Raw genomic sequence first — 17,990 nt, 5'->3', positions numbered from 1 at the left:
CTTTTATCACATACCTTCTAGACATAAATATACCGTTTTCATGAATTAGGCAAATAGAATGAACTCAATAAATTTTTAGTAGCCAATTGGACCTTACAGTGATTTGAAATTAAATATTTCCTGTTTTCCAATCCGCAAACGTCTTTGTCAGCAGTGGTTTTTCATTCATAATTGTTACCGTTCGCCAGGCTTTTTTCGTGAATTATTTCACAGACGCTTATGCAACATTAATTTAGAATGAAATGTTAAATTATTCATAACAATTTATATTCTCCTGAAAAGTTACATTCTATAATCCTATCAAACGATATCGAATTACGTATTTAATATTTTTTCTTTTGCATTTATATTACATACCGAAATGTGGACTCAGATGGAACCAAACTATGCAATATTTTCAGATGCTACTATCTAATTCAACTTGTTTATTTAATAATTTCAATTTAATTGCCTCAATAGATGAAAAATTGCAAATTTTTATGCAACTCCTAAGTGAGAAATAACATAATATATCACCATTTCAAGAAAATTATTCGAAAAACACGAAAATTAAGAGATAATGAGTTCATTAATTAATCTTGAACGCGTATTTGCTGTTGAACTTGTCAAACCAACGCGAAGAGGAAGTACTTTCCGCAAATTTTCTTAAATTGCGCGGAAATTTCGAAGTTTGGCCTCAGAGGAAATGCTAAACTATAAAGGGAAAATGATTAAACTGAAAATTTCAAATTAAAACTACTCAGGGAAAATACTAAACTGAAAATTTCATATCAGAAATAAAACGCCAAAAGGAACCAATAAATTTCCTAAGACAAAATCATCTAGGAAAGAGCAAGAAGTTGCAACTTTGCGAGAAAAATAACCTTATTGGTTCCGAAAAATCTCGAGTGAGAGAAAGCCATCGATGACGTTCCTGTCTGCAGCGTTCCAAACACCTGGCAATAAATCAAGCGACTGTTCTCAACGACTATCGAATTTGCAAAGAATTCCGTCGGGTTTTTTGATGTGGTCCAAAATAATCCATTGCTCTCTTAGACAGTGGTTCAATATTTAAATCGTAAAAGTATGTTGAGTTTAAGTTATTTTCGTTTTGATAGAATCATTCTATATTTTTGGGCGCGGAGTTGAATACCTGCTGAATATTTGAGCAAGTCTAATTTCAGTATGTATTTATGATCATTAGTTTTACCTTAGAGATCAAGTGGGTCGTGACTTTGGATTAATACAATTCCTTTTCAAATACATATACAATCGCTGCTATTTATATCGCATGGAAGAAGATGGGCATTAGTATTAAAAAAGTCACTAAATTGGGTAAAAATTAAATTAATATTAGTCCTGCATCTAATTTCCAGCGAGAAGAGTGTCTATAGTTTCTACTACTGTATGATGTTGAGTGCTACTTTCTTAGTTACGACTTCACCGCTACTTTTTGTTAAGTGAAATATGGCGAACAGTCGGTCATCGGCAAAAATACTGCATCACTTCTGGTCATCTGTCCCGTGCTTGGCGCACGAACGCTGGTGTGCGTCGCGTTGTCTAGCCGCATTGATGTTGTTGTAATCGGTGATAGGTCAGTTTTTCCGGGCCACTGGTAGTTCTACGACCATCACTGGCTCGCTGACCTGCCAGAAGCGCCGGTGTTGCGACACGACTTGGTCACATCTTGCATGATGCAAGCAATTGCTGCTGCTTAGTCGTCGCAGCCTCCTTTCTTTGGAGCAAAGAAGCAATGAAATTATATAAGAATTTTTTTATATATATATTACATTAGTCTTTGTAGTACAAGAAATGTTGCAAAACATACTTTTTGCCAAGTTTTATTTCTTCTTTCATGATAATATATTTTTTTAAATAATGAATCATTCATGGGTAGGTACATTTCAGACAAAATAAATTATTAATACTTTCTTTCTTAGAGATTAAGATCAGCAAGTTCTACTGGTGGGCTAAAAGTCGCTGACCAATATTTTAAAATATTTGTTATTTCTTAATATTTTTTATTGTCATGAAAATTTCAATTTTTTCAGATCCTGAAAATTAATCATGGAGAAATTCAGTACCGTGCATTGTACACAAATTGTGAAATTTTTACTATAAAAATCCAGGCTCAATAATTCAAACCCAGAGAGCTTATCGAAAGCATTTTAATGTTAGAGACAACAACCACAAGCAACCACAAGATTGTTCCGACAAGCTGCAATCTTTAATGGAGCTAAAGGAAAACATCACTAGAGAAATAAGAGAAATAAGCCCAGAAACTTTGAAAAGGTTATGGCAGAAGTAATCGAAATTGCTGCAATTTGTGAAGCAGATGGAAGGCAGTTGCAGGATGTTATTTTTCACGCTTAACGATAAAGTTTCTAAAGTTTATTAAAAGTAAATTAGTGATGATTATAAAATTAAATTTTTTATAATAATAAAATTAAATTTGTGATAGAAAATCAATTTCCATCGCCTTGACTTTATGATACTAAAATTTAAACATATAACTGAAAAAAAGTTATTTACAATTGAAATGGTTCTGTGACTTTCGGCCCACCCTGTACTATTTTGCGGTAATTAGGACATCGTGTATTGAGTATTTTGTACCGAAACCGAACATAAAACTAACTGTGCAGTGTTCACTTGTTTTTTTTTCAGATGTATTGCAGTTATTAACTACTTTTGTGTTAAACAGTACAATTTTGGCTTGTTCTGCTCAATCACTTTACATAAACTGACCAGTGACCATGCTCAGTAGCACCTTGATGTTATAGCAAACCTGATCCTTTACTGAGTCATGCACTAATCAAACCACAAGGACTTTGAATAAGACGCAGTGAGCGCAATGGGTCGCGGGGCGTTGGTTTGGTGCGCAGGCGTTGGAGGAGTTTGGTGCTCCATAATAGCCACGGCTTTACTGCTGGCTGCCCTGGTCTCTCCTTACTGGGCAGTCACGACTGAACCCATTCTCCTTGATGACCCTCATCCTTACTACCCAGACATGTCATTTCGCTTGAATCACCATGCCTTTACGTTTGACAACCAAAAGCTTCACCAACACCAACCTCTTCGTAGCCACGGTTTCCTTTTCCACCCAGAGACATATCCAGTCAATCAGCAAATGTATCGGCCATTGGACGCCTATTCCATGACAACTTTACCGTCACAACAGCAACTGGAATCGTCCAATCGTGACGCGAATAGTTACTTCTCGGCCGGTGAAAAGGCGGACATTGAGGACCAACACCAAAATTTTAATTATAAAGAAGATTACCTGCAAAAATTCTCATCTAGAAGTGAACAATTTCCAGGTTATACTAATCAAGGAGTTTTTCTACAATCAAGCCGCCGCCAGTTGTCAAGGGTGAAAAAACAAGTGGGAACACGAGAAGATCATATAAACCAAGAATCACTTGACCAAAACGAAAGTGCGAGAACAAAATCTTATGTAGTTGTAGAAGATAATAGTGACATTGTTTACAAAGGTGTCAACATAACAGAGTGGATAAATCCGTTCACCCGTCTGAACCGACACAAGTCGACAGATCTTAACTTCAGTCACCGAAACTTAACGAAATTTGCGGCATGGGCTCCGGCAGTCGACGGTGCCGCTGCAGCGAGCTCTTATTCCAGCAATCCGTCTTTTACCACAAATATAAATTTAAAACATAATTTGGAATATGAGTTTCCACTTCCCGAGCCCGGCAGGTCAATTCCTTTGAAGCGTCTAGATGAAAACCTGTCTCCGATTTTCCACCAACGATTAAACGCCCAGTTGCAAAACAAAGAACTCATCAACAATGCTGATGAAAAGACTTCAAATACTCACGATTCGACCCTGAGCCAAGACCCTGAGAGATATACGACTCATGGACCACACTTCTACCAACCTGAAACTCGGGTTCGTTTTAGGCATAAGACTCAGCGACCTGAATTGTGGGACCGATATCGAGATGGAAACTCAAGACTTGAATCTCAAGGCCCAGTGAACACAGATACGCAAGACCAAAAGCTCCGCTATACTGGCAGTTATATTGAGAGCAATTCTGACAGCAATATTGGCAGCAACGCTGGCAGAAATACCGGTAGCCACACCGGCAGGGTGCAATCAGCGGAGCTTTACCAGGACGATTACGATTCAGGCGAGCGGCCTCGCAACGACCACAAGGTGTCGACGGTGGCCTTCATGCTCGGCCTTTGGAGTGTCTGCCCGACCCTCAACGTCTCTTCTATCAACATTAGTGAGTTGTTTTGGCAAATTTTTGTTTTTACTGTAGTTCAAATTCTGACTTCCTGAATGAATGCTCATAAAATGTGTAGGCGTATGTGCATTTTTAGTGCAGCGACATTATGATGTAGCGCCGATTAAATTTATTGACGAATATTATTGACAAATTTATTGACGACGATTCATGACGCTATATTTATCAGAATATAGCGCGGATTAAATTTTGAAATGTTGTCTAGATTTGTAACTTTTCTTCCCATTTCAATTGCTGTGATGACATTCGCAGTGCCTGCTTATTGCGTCGCTACTGGAACTAAAATTCCAGCGCGTCCAGATTCAAATTAACTCAATTATAATCACTAATGCCACGGGGCTGAATTTTATATGAATCAAATAACGTTTTATTATTGCTTGTTTGCCTGACGGCATTCGCTATTTATATTGACCCAAAATAAGGCTGGAATTTTCCCCCAACGTCCATTGTTTTTCTGATGAATTAAAATCACGGAGATGCTCTGCTTTGATGCTGGAACGAATGAACTCTGCCCAAATCTGCATGCAAAATAAATGCATTAATTAATCCAGCTTCGTAGCCCCGAGCGGAGAAAAATTATCGAGATACCAAGTAGGGAAGGGCGGTCGTGGATTGCCGCTGTACGCAGAATGGCTCGGACAAGCCCAAATTTGAACGATGTCTTAGTGATGACGTAACTTTGAATCATTATTTGCTTTAATATCCCTTATCGGGATATCAAATATCCCTTATCGAGATGCCCCTTGTCGGGCGTATCCCCAAGATTTGTGCTTCTATTGGCATAGTCTTTGACGTGTTATGGGTGCCCAGAGTTGCTGCTCGGTTTTGCGTGCAGGGCGACGCGTGCAGGGTCCGGTCAAACGCCCTAACAAAGTCCTTATATTCGATCGCCCGCTGAGAATGCTATTAAATGCAGCTATTCGAGCAGCACTTCTTAGCGGTGCAACACTTCGGAGTACTGGTCGCGGATGCAGCTAACCGAACCGGTCGTGTTTTCGCCTGTTATAAGTTCACCGCAATAAACCCCCTGTAATTCCAAACGACTTTTCGATCTTTGAACTGGTTAGCTTCTTTTTACTCATGTTGTTCATTGCATGCACAATAATTTTAAAGTTTATTATTTATATGAACGAGCTTCCGTTACTTGGTCGTGACAAAATATTTTAAAGTTAGTATTTACGAAATTCTTAACTTTTTTTAGAAAAAAGCCTTTGGATAGTTCAAAATGCTACTTCATTTTTAACAACAGATTAAATCTTTCAAATTCAATTTTTTTTAACATTTTATTTTGATCGACATTTTGTAATTTCTGGCTTTGCCTCCGTCAGCTACACCATCTCAAGCATTCGTGTTGTTGCAGTGCTGCTGACACCGCGCTGTGCCAGCGTCAGCTACGTAACGTCGCGTGTCAGCGAGAGGGACTGGGGTTTGCCTGGCCCCACTCCCCTCACCCTCACCGTCGTCGCTAGGATCAGGTTAGGACAATTAACGTCCATCATCCGCTGCACAGCAACATACAATATATGGCCATTCTGTGACACATCCATGTCCTCAGTAACCCAACACAATACGCCAAGATGCTGCGACGAATATTTGTGCACAATAACTCCATAAAACACGCCATGATTATATAAAATATACATGTAGTGATGTAGACAATTACCTTACACAACACGTAATGTTCCTATAAAATGTACATGCACACAATAACCGCACACAACATGCCGTTATCCAATAAAATGTACATGTAGATAATAACCTTATAAAACGCGCCATGTTCCTATAAAATGTACACGCACACAACGACCCAAAATAACATGTCTTGATCCAATGAAATGTACATGCACACAATAACCCCACACAACACGCCATGATCCTGAGACACGCACATGTGCGTTTAAGAAGCATACGCCTGTGAGCACTAATACTTTAGGATTCAATTTGACATGCACATATGGTGCTGCAGAAACCATGAATATTTATGTGGTATATGAGGATAAAAAATCCTTTCCTAATGAATGAAATTATCTATATTGCAATCTTATTAAAATTTGTACGTCATATATATTTCGAACGTTTCCTGATGGATAAGCTCCAGTTCTATAGTTTCAACTTCACGTCGTATTAGTGATAACTTTCATGAGTCTCGATCCTGCATAGATGTTTACTGGTATTTTATAAATTAAATTCTGCCAATTTAAATTTAACGTTCATTCAATTGACTCGTTTAAGCTAACGCTGACGTTTGTATGTGCCCAGAATCAGTACGCCGTTCCTGCTGACATCGTGTGCGCTGTTGGTGTCAGGAACGGTGCTGGCGGTGGTGGGCCGCTGCTGCCAGCGTCAGGCCGCCCTCCTGGCAACGCTCCTCTTCACCCTTGCCGGTAACCTTCCTCCTGGGGCAGGGCAGGCCGTAGTTATTAGTGCAGATCAGGCTTACTAGCGACGCAGGTCAGGCATATTAGTGGCGCAGGTCAGGCATATTAGTGGCGCAGGTCAGGCATATTAGTGGCGCAGGTCAGGCATATTAGTGGCGCAGGTNAGGTCAGGCTTGCTAGCGACGCAGGTCAGGCTTGCTAGCGACGCAGGTCAGGCATACTAGTGACGCGGGTCAGGCATATGATATTAGTGGCGCAATCCAGGTATTTTAGCGAAGCAGGCCAGACATATTAATTAACGGTGCAGGCCACGCATATGTACGATGTAGGCCAGGCAGGCTGACCCAGCTTTGGGCTGGTAGCTCTCCATGTCTGAAAAGGAAATCCCAAGCGGTGCATCGATTGCCGCTTTGCTCGCTGCCTAAAATTTGTATGCAGGTTTTGTCGAGTTGCTGGCATATTCTGCCAACTTCTCGGTCTGCAGGCTGTTCGGAGTTTTTGTGGACGATTCCGCAGCACTGAACTCGAAGTTCTCAATGTAATAACCATTGATAATTTCTGGAATTTGTCGACTGCAGGTAAAAATGCAAATGATATGCAAGTATAATACGAATTTTATAAGCTGTAGATTGAGTACGATTGGTAGTAAGTGAAGGAAGAGAGTTTTGGAATTGAGTGAATGGTTAATTGAGTGGAAGGGTATAAATGATAATTGAAAGTGTGTGTCTGATGATAGGCATAGGTTCCGAATGAAAGTGTAGAATGATGAATGAGAGAGTAATATAATAGAGTAATAGTATGGAGAGTGAATAATGGTTGGCAGGAAATGCACGATGTTGAGGATACAGTTAACGACAATGAGTGGGCGTGAAAGATAGCGCGGGAAAGTTTGAGTGAGCGTATAAAACAGTATGTGAATGAAAGTGGGAAAGATAATGAATGATAGTGCGCTTATAGTGAATATGTGCATTGGAGTGTGATTGACAGTGTGGAGAGAGTGAATGATTTCGGGGGCGTGAGTGAATGATTGAAACGAAGATTGAATATGGGAGATAAAAAATGAAAAATAGTTTGGAAAGTGTGAATGATTGTGGGAAGAAAACGAATGATTATATGGAGAGAGTGGATGCCTATAAGGTAAGGAGTGAATGCCATTGCGGGAAAGAGTGAATGATAATGAGGGGGAGAGTCAATATCAGTGTGAGAGATAGTGAATAACAGCGTTGGATAAAGTGAATGACAGTTTTGGAGAAAGTTAATGTCACTGTGGAACAACGTGAAGGACAAAGTTTTACTGCCATCTCGGTCCACCCAAGTTAAAGGATGGCAAAGTTACTCGCCTAAGTTAGAGCGCCGCTTCTTTCTGGTTTCTTTTCGATTGCTGAGGAGATCTTGAATTGAAGCTCTTCATTCGATCTCTTCAGTTGAAAACATCCTTGATTGGGGATTGAAGCCTCACTGACTTGGGTTCTTCTAGGTCACTGAATCCACGCACAGCATTACATATTTGACAATTTGATTACTAAGACGATATGTATCTCACAAATTTGTTGTTGCATTTGTAAGCAATTAATCAGGTGAGATATGTTTTCTGTATTCGGTAATTTATAACAGTTGTATATTTAACCATATGGAACACTTCGAACACATGACGACTCGCGAACACAATTAGCATATTAGTTTATTTATTACATTTCTCCTCTGTTTTAATCTCGCAAAAGGCGTTCAGTTTATTTTTAATTAAGTACTCGCGAAGCTTCGTTCAAAGTCATGACCGATTCGACGAAGATCTACCGCTGGTGTTTATTGGCCTGCAGTAACCCACATAAAATGTTTAAAGGAGTTTCCACCGAGCACCGACTGGTCAGAGTCGCAGCTAAAATGCACGGAGCCCCTCAGGTGTTCTTTATTCATGGCGACATCTGGACGACGAGAGGGACGAATAGCTCCTCCGCCAGAGGTCCATCAATGGCCGCCATGCGAAGTGTCTTTCTTTACCTGCAACCCTGAAGGCGCGACAACTGAAAGTCCCCAGTACATCTTCAGCACTGAACGCCTGCACGTGAAAGAGATAACAGAAATTCCCAAGCGAATCTGCTCCATTGAACGCCTACATGTGGAAAATAACAGAAATTCCCTAGCAAATATGCTCCACTATAAAGCCTTGTATGTGGAAGGAATTAAACAACAAAAATGCCCTATAGTGAATCTGCTCCAGTGCATGAGCGCCCGTATTTGAAAAAAATATAACTCAGTACTCACTGCAGTGAGTGACAGAGAGCGCATTTTCTCGTCGACGAAAACTTGAGGTCACGGACGGACGGACGGACGGACAGACGGACGGACGGACAGACAGACAGACGGACATGGCGAGCACAATAGTGCATTTTTCCATAAATGAGAAAATGCGCAAAAAATAACAGAAGTGCCCTAGCAAATCTGCTCCACTGAACGCCTGAATGTGAAAAAAAATAACAGAAATGCCCTGGCGAATCTGCTGCGTTGAATGCCTGCAAGTGCCAAAATGCCGCACTGAACGCCAAAATGCGGAAGAGACAACAGAAATTCCTAGCGCATCGACAGGCCTGAGCGCCTAGATAAGGAGAGGACAATAGGAATTTTTCGCAATAGGAAATTCATTATGTACGACAACAATAACACAATTGCGCTCACCAAGTGTCGTCTGCGTTCTCCAATTACTGGTAATGTGTTTTCGTAGTCATTGTCTTGATGGAACTTGCGTTAGGAGGAGGTCGTGAAACAAGTCTCCATCCCCGCACGCATGTGCACCTTGAATGCTCTGAACCTATAAGAAAAATTCCCCTTAACATACCTATCCCCCTGACTTACTTGTAACGCCAGAATGTAAACTAGACAAATAAAATTCCTCCAACACATAAGTAAAGCTGTCACGTGCAGGAGACAAAAAATTCCTCCTACGAATCCTTAAAACTCCTGCGTGTGAAAGAGCAATGCACAGCAGCACTGCAAGGCCATGGACAATTGTGTATTGTGCTGTCAGAGTGCGGAATCATTTCGTTCTTAAATATTCATACTTGGCAATTCAAGCCTGTAAAATAGAATTCACTTCTACTGAGGTATTATCTCTTAGGCTGTAAGTGCAATGCATAAAAATGCTATACGGGTGGCTAGTTTCAGGCATAAAAGTAATTAGCTTTCGGTCTGATTCATTTATCTATTCATTCAGAGTACTCAATTCACGTCTCTTGAATGGCTTCATATGTTCATGGGCACAGCTCTGAACTGACTGCTATGCGCACGAATCCTCTTTTCCCTTCACTTGGGAGTTGTTCCAATATTTATGACGAATTGAGTGCCTCAATAATCCTATTACCTGCTTCATGGGGCTTTAGTGCAAGGTGTTATCCCGGAGTCCAGATACGCATTCACTGGTCGTTCACAAAAGCATCATAATTTATTAAAGTTTTTATTCTGAATTTTCGTTGCAGCTTTTAATCGTACTTCTGACTGCAAGTAAAACGGTAATAAAATGCAAGAAAAATCTGAAAAGACCGGAAGAGTTAATGAACTCAGCGTTTTGTTTCAATAAAAAGAGCAGTTTGAAATTCAATTTAGTTTTCAAGTCGAATTTGTGTCTCCAATTTATTGGAGCCGGAAATCGAATAATAATAACTATACAGTGTCAATTTAAAATAAAACCTTGAAGTTTCTGCCTCATTAGAGAATCGTCCCTAGAATTTTCCTCAATCAGGAACCATACTGCACATTTCATCAATCTAATATCTACAATTAATACTTACCTAAAACTGCTGAATAGAAAACTCGCGCGGTGGTGCATCTCTGAGAGATAATTTTGCTGATGTTGCGCCTGCTCCTCGAAACGTGCGCTGCATTCTAATGGGCGTCCATCGGCCTAAGTGTCCTCAAAAATCGTTAGTATGCAACATTTACTGCACATTTCCAAGCGCCAATATTATTTCCTTCTCTTTCTGGGAGATGCATAATGCCCTGCACAATTTTCTCAGTTTTAATTGATAGAGACTGTTACAAGCTTTATTCTCCCCGCGTTTAATTTGCGTTCGTTTCCAATGGTTTAATTTTTGCGTTTGTTGCTATTTCTATCCAGTTCATAAGTTTAAATATTGAATTAATTCCGACTTGCGATCATCAACAACTTCACTATCAAAACCCAATTGGAGCAGGGATGTTATTGATACATTCTCAATGGCGCTCGGGACAAATGCACACTAAAAGTATACTGTTCTTATTCGATCATGCCGCGACGCGTAAAATTATGTATTTTTAAAATAGTTTCATTCATAATATCGATACTCATATACATAATCAACGCTTCGAGATCAGACCTTTCAAGCATGATATTATTGGACGTGAAAGATACATGCAATGAAAAATACACAATTTATTTGAATGTTCTTCTCATTGAATAATTAGAAATAGACTAGATCTGGCTAAAAAGTTGACGCAATTCCCACTACTGTATGCCAACAGTCAGCAACTATCATACGGTAGCAAACGAATTATTTTTACTGTATTCGTGTTTCTTCTTTCATCATCTCTGAATGAACATTTCGACAGATTCGATACCCCTCTTATTGAGAAATCATGGATGGAATACACATGGGTAATCAATGCTTTATTCAACAAATGCCCACATATTTGGAAGAATTGTAACCGATATTAAATATTTATAAGTGCAACACAGAACAATAAAACAGAAATAATATCATGGTATCATAGTGATGTCTGAGCTGAAGAGTAGGCCTGATGTGGCTTGACGCCGATTCTTGTACTTTTCGTGACTTAGTTCACATGAGATCTAAAAACAGGTCCTTTTACCGGATCTTTTCAAAGTTGATAGTTTGAAATAGCTACTAGACTTCCACCGGGTTCGATATGATGCCAGGCATTTCAGGTCTGAACATATATTTTTTAGTAGTTTTACCTGGTCTGTTCTTAAATGCGTTCATACTTGGAGCGTCAATGATGTAATCAGGAAGGCTGTTCCACATGTCGGTGACTCGAAGCGAGAAGAGGTATTTGTAGTTGCAATGCAGTTTTTTAGTTTATAAAGTTACGGAAGCTATTTATAAGGGCGTGTAACTAAAGTTTTGAATGCTACGGAATAGTGCATTTACACTGCTAAGCAGCTTTAATTAGGCCTTTCAGAGTCAGTTCAAGAGCGGCTGCACTGCTGGTCGTAACTTATGAGCAGCGTTCACAGCGCGGGCACTCAGGGCGGGTAACTCGGCGCGCTGCTCATGCCGCCATGCAAGTTAGGCGACGTCTCGTCGCCGATGCGGTGGCTCATACTGGGTGCACTGGAGACAAATTTCACTCGCGGATCCTGAGCTAGAACTTGGATTGATGATATATCCGACTGATTATAGATCCAAAACAGGACATTTGACCGGATCTTTTCAAAAATGACGGTAGTTTGAAATACGTACTAGACTTCCACCAAGTAACTTCTGTCCCAGACTTCTAACATCGCTAACATTGTATCATTAACACTTCATGGATATCAAATGAGCTAATAGAAAAATTGATGCATTGCAAGCAATTTGAGTAGAGAATTACTCAAGTGTAGTATACCTGAAGCAACATTCAACTTCGTAGGCCTTTATACATTCGGAAAGATTATTAATATTACGTCAAAGCTGTGATTTTATTCATCATAACTGATCACTAAGTCTCCGCTTGACTGTTTTTGTTCTGCTCACATTTTCACATTTTAAACATAAGCCTCTTATTCAAAACAATCATTTTTGGAAGAATCGTATACACTGTACTCTCATTGTGCATATATGCTTACCGTGCTAACACCAGTGAGCACCCATAGCTCTGCTTTGTTTCTGTAACTGTGCAAAGATTCCATTTCGTAAAGCAGTGACGTCCTCTTAAAATAGTTAAAAATCAATTCATTAAATTTTGAAACTTCACTCACGGTGCATCGTAGAATATTTGATTGTTACATTAATGTATCGAAATTATTGGAAGCTATGTCTGAGCACTGTTTGAGGTCGAATGATTAAATTAACCATATTATTGCAGGTCTGAGCACCGGCGTGGCGGTGGTTTGGTTCCTGTCGGTGATTACTGAGGAGTTCGTGGCAACGGCGCGTCAAGGCACCGCCTGGTCCAGCCACTACTCTTTCAGGTACGGCTGGTCGCTGCTCAGCGCTGCCGCCTCAGCAGGAGCATCATTCTTGGCCGCCCTCTTCACTGGACACGCTCACATGGCCAATTTCGCACCTTGGCATCAAGAAAAACTTTCCGGAAGCGGAGACGAACAAAGCACTGGAAGAACCATGATGATGAAGTGTCGAAGTGAAAGTCACATAGGGAGCGGGCGGTCGTTTACTTCGGACACGATTCGCACCTACCTTACGAACGATTCTAGGAGACAGCTTCGTAGTCAGTCGTCTTCTCAAGGCTGCTTCATCGGTACCACGTCGTCACAGAGTTTCAATGATTCGTCGTCTCTTGTTGACCTCACCAAGCCTAGCAGCAACGACACAATTAACGAGCAAGACATTCAAGACAATGCGATCGAAGTCGCACCTCCGTCACTTCACTGCTCGCGACACGAAACGCCAGCCAGAAGCTCACAATTCCCTTCCGCGGGCACCATTCCTCTCTGCCCAGAGTACGTCAACGCAGAGGAGTTTCAAGTCACCAGCGCGGACACATCTGATATCGATACTGACCACAACACAGTGTATCAAAATACCATTGAAGCACTCCAGCGACAAACATCCTTACAGGTTTCTTCACATCGTGACACAAGTTCTGATAACCAAGTAGATGGATCCTTAACCCTCGCCAACGATCCTTCCAATTATTCTGACTTCAATTCGACTAATTCTTCTCCACCTGTCGATGATGGTGACAATCTTCCATCCCCTCCCGCCGTTGCTTCCACGTCTATGTTCGTATCGAGGACGCTCCCCCGACGATTATTTTCCAACAGTCCCGGGCTTCCTATGACCAACTCGTTCAACGAGCAACACCTCAATCATGACGACCAGGATAACGGATCTCTGGAGAGTTCCTTCACTGAAGTTGAACCTCCAGATCTTTTCAACTCGAAAAAGAAGCCCGACAGGATGAATTTCAGCAATACGTTGCCACATGGAGGCAAACATGTCGCGGTCTACAGTAAGAGAGGCAACGTGAGGGCAGCCACCCTGACCGACGGATCAGCATATCATTTAACACATGTTTAGACTTACTTCTCCCAGTCTCTTTGTGCGCCTATGTGGAGCTGGTAGCCATTCATTATCTCGTATTTATGTATCAATGTATTTTTACAATTATTTGAAAGTGATGATAATAAGTGAATGCAAGTTTTTGTAATTTTTATTAAATGAGAGCATCATCTTCAGTTGTCCATATGTGAATAGAGAATAAATTCAAATCGTAATTATTAGTTCACACTTTCATATTTTAGTAATGTGAACCATACTATACAGCATAATATTTGGTCGTACTACAACCTAGAACAATCTGAGTTCCTCAAAATTCAATAAATCAGTTCCTATTCAAACAATTTCAAATTTGTTTGAATTTAGATTTAAAACCAATAATATATCAGCTTAGACCATTTAACCTTAGAAAAAAAAACAATAATAAGAATGGTAAACTGTAAGCTTGTATATTATTCCTGTGCCTGTTTCTCTCGCGTGAAGAAAATCTTGCTATAGTGAAGAAGTTTAAGGCAGGGAGATGCTTCATGCACCACAAGCCTAAACACAACAATAAAAATATAACTCGGTACTCACTGCAGTGAGTGACAGAGAGCGCATTTTCTCGTCGACGAAAACGTGAAGTCACGGACGGACAAACAGACGGGCGGACAGATGGAGGCATACAATAGGGCATTTTTTCCAGAAATGAGGAAATGCGCTAACAAAATACATAATGAACTGAAGTTTGTGATTCGAACCCAGTGCAAAGAAGTCATTTTCTACGCGGCCGCTATGCAAAACATTCATACCCTGCTTAATTAAACATATAAACCAGATGGCGGTTTGTGGTGGGAAAACAACAAAAGTTTCTATGAGGAGAGCAATTCATATTAAACAAAAATGGATATACATAGGTCATTTAATAATTAAAATATGCATGCAAATTATATGTTTTGATCGCCAGTTCCTGCAGTGCGTGTCACTACAGCTACCTTCGCCCCCCTAATCACCTCATGCGGGACATGCATTAATGACTTCACACCTGGAAGGAGCTCCACGGAGAAATAGCCGCCGGAGCTCTAAGGCCTGTTTGTTAATTTAGTTCTTTCCCTGAACCTTTAAGATCATTAAGATCTTAACCACACAAGTAGGGCTGCATTTGAAGTTAATGGTTTGTGCCGCGGACTTGAGCTTGGAAACACAATCTTTGGAGATTGTGTTCCATTGAAAGATTTTATAGAATAGAATAGAAGTGTCGGCATTGAAGAAATAGGCCCATGGTCTGTTGCCGATTCTTGAACTTTTCGTGACTTGATTCCCAAGGGATCCGGCCTTTGGATCCCGATCTTTCCATAACTGACGATTGATTGAGTTAGCTGCTGGACTTATTGCCTGCTGGACTTCCTAATCGAAGTGTTTCGACTGAAAATAAATTTTTTTGAAAAATTGACGAGGCAAAGTCGTTAAAACGCCGCTTAATTTCCGGGACATCAGCATTAAACAAGCGCAGCTATCACAGGAATTTCATCCGGCAATAATGCTGTAGAAAGGTGAAACAATACACTTTTACAAGACTATGGATAATATGATGAGATACAATTTAGGTAAAATAATAAAGTTCAGATTCTAATGTCGTAAGCAATCTGCTGTGCTCGAGGGATCCGCTAATTTTATAGACGAGAAGAAGGCTCTTATAAGACGACGATTTTTCAAACATTTACTCAGACGTATCAGCTTTCAAGAAACATCAATTAAAAATGTTGACCTGCAAGTCGCAACTGCAACCACAATTTTCTACCGGGAAAGATTTTGGAGATATGAAATATCTGGATACGTTAGTAAAAGTTTTAGTCTAGTGTTTACATTACTAAGTTCCCACAATTTGTCTTCCAAATCAATTTCTGTATTCCTAAGAACTTTTTCAAATACGATAGACTATGGGTTATAATTTATTAACTAGTGCAGGCACCTGTCGGACAAAAACGCGGCCTGTTTCACGACCGGTCTCACGGCCGTGCCTCAAGAAATTACCCAATCGACAATTCTACGGACCAGCCTGCGAACTCGCCAGCGGACTCGCGCAACTGGGACACTCATAATTCCTTCAATATTAACGGATCTATATGAATTTTGGAATGTGAGTATTAATTATTGATACGCTGCCGCAGGAATTATTGCAGATTTTTACATGACTTATTTTTTAATTAAAACCAATAAACGTATTTTTTAAGCAACTGGGACACTCATAATTCCTTCAATACTCAACGGATCTGCTCGAATTTTGGAATGTGAGTATTAATTATCGATACGCTGCCGCAGGAATTATTACAGATTTTTACATGAATTATATCCTAACCTAACCTAACCTAACCCAACCTAACCTAACCCAATAATAAGTCATGTAAAAATCTGTAATAATTCCTGCGGCAGCGTATCGATAATTAATACTCACATTCCAAAATTCATACAGACCCGTTAAGTATTGAAGGAATTATGAGTGTCCCAGTTGCTTAAAAAATGCGTTTATTGGTTTTAATTAAAAAATAATTTATGTAAAAATCTGAAATAATTCCTGCGGCAGCGTATCGATAATTAATACTCACATTCCAAAATTCATATAGATCCGTTAAGTATTGAAGGAATTATGAGTCTCCCAGTTGCGCGAGTCCGTTGGCGAGTTCGCAGGCGGGTCCGTAGAATTGTCGATGGAGTCAAGAAATTCATCGTGACAGGTAGTGCAGGCACAAAAATTTTGGGAAACGCTATATAAATCATACAAAACCTGCTTATAGATTATTGTTAAACAATTTTGACGATAGTTTACCTTGATACTTACAAAAATTATTTAGATATGGAACCCACACGCTATACTTTGCTCGCAGAATTTAAGCCTCTAAAAGTCAGTGAACTGTTTGAAGGCCCTAATCATTCTGATTAAAACCATTATTATCATCAGGTTATTAGTATATAAGTAGAATGTTCTTATTGATTAGCGTTTCAAGTTTGAATATAGATTAAGTAGAGAGTCATCGATATTAATGTAATTGATTAAAATTTCGTAATAAATATATACTATAGGAATATTATTGGTCTACTCTATTTGAATATTTTATTGCTCATTCAAGCTAGGAGTTTAGCAAATTTTAGGTTATATTACAAACTCGATTAAATTTTTTGCAAACCATGATTGCTCGGTGTATTAAAGATCTAACACGGATGGAGATCAACCTAATTCCGCAATGTAGGATGCAATGTTTACATCAAAACATTTTGCAACTTCGCAGTTACAAAATCACTGTGACTCATTGAATGTACGTTATGTAGGCTATCTGAATTCTGAAGGGTTGCGGACATCGGTTTTGGTGAGAAGAGGTCATCGGAAGTAACGCTCTCGAAAATTTTTGTATAAGCATTAGCCATTAGCTGATTATTTCATTCAATCAGGAACTTGGGACGGGGTGGGAGTAGACGTAGTAAAAACAAGAACTTGTCTTTCTGCTTCTTTCATCTGGATTGTGCATTCTGCTTCTGGTAGATATGTCTGAATAAGTCTGAACCCCCAGTCCCTCACCCTCAATTTGGAGTCAGTAGGCTGTACTGCAGGACTCAGGACTGGAAACGTCTTTTTTTTCTGAAATATCTCGGCTCTAATATCATATAGGTAATTTCAGTAGGTATGAAATCTCGTGGTCGTGGCTCTAATGTCATAAATTTTTGTTTGATTGAAAAATTGCGGTTTGCACTTCACAAACATGTCGTTTAATAAAATTTTCAACTGTTGCAATCCATGGCATGGTGGTTTTTGAGCAAATCCTTGGGCATTTAGCCCCAGCACTCCAGCAGGCACTCCGCAGGCACTGTGGCGCTCCGAAGCAGAAAAAACCTAGATCTAGGTTTTTTTGCTTCCCACTAGGGTAAACGCGGTATATTCCGACATCGTAGGTAATTCCGTCACCTCTCCAGCTTTTCCTTTATATTAAGCTTTGTTTTAGTTCCATGCGTTCATTGATGGTTGAAATGGTGACGTCATACATTTGCGTGTCCATGTCGAAATACTGCAAAAACACTAGGTCTTGGCCATCTAGTGGGAAAATATTGAGATCCAAAGAGAGACAATGCATGCCACGTGGTGAGATCATCGAAAAATGTGTCAAATTTGACAGTTGACATATATG

At 40.0% G+C, this 17,990-nt stretch overlaps 1 protein-coding gene across 1 annotated transcript; it reads left to right on the top strand.

Annotated features, from left to right (window-relative positions):
• The first annotated feature begins 2,737 nt into the window (after positions 1-2,737).
• LOC125179008 lies at positions 2,738-14,321 on the top strand. The gene is made up of 4 exons (XM_047884031.1): positions 2,738-4,226; positions 5,608-5,722; positions 6,507-6,631; positions 12,680-14,321. The coding sequence occupies exons 1-4, from the start codon at positions 2,831-2,833 to the stop codon at positions 13,852-13,854; spliced, it is 2,811 nt and encodes a 936-aa protein (XP_047739987.1). The 5' UTR covers positions 2,738-2,830; the 3' UTR covers positions 13,855-14,321.
• The last annotated feature ends 3,669 nt before the right edge of the window (positions 14,322-17,990 follow it).

Source organism: Hyalella azteca, unplaced genomic scaffold (genome assembly GCF_000764305.2).
Source record: "Hyalella azteca isolate HAZT.00-mixed unplaced genomic scaffold, Hazt_2.0.2 contig14333, whole genome shotgun sequence".
NCBI classification, from domain to species: Eukaryota; Metazoa; Arthropoda; class Malacostraca; order Amphipoda; family Hyalellidae; genus Hyalella; species Hyalella azteca.
Note: the sequence above shows the minus strand (reverse complement) of the source record. Positions and strands in the feature narration are given on the sequence as shown.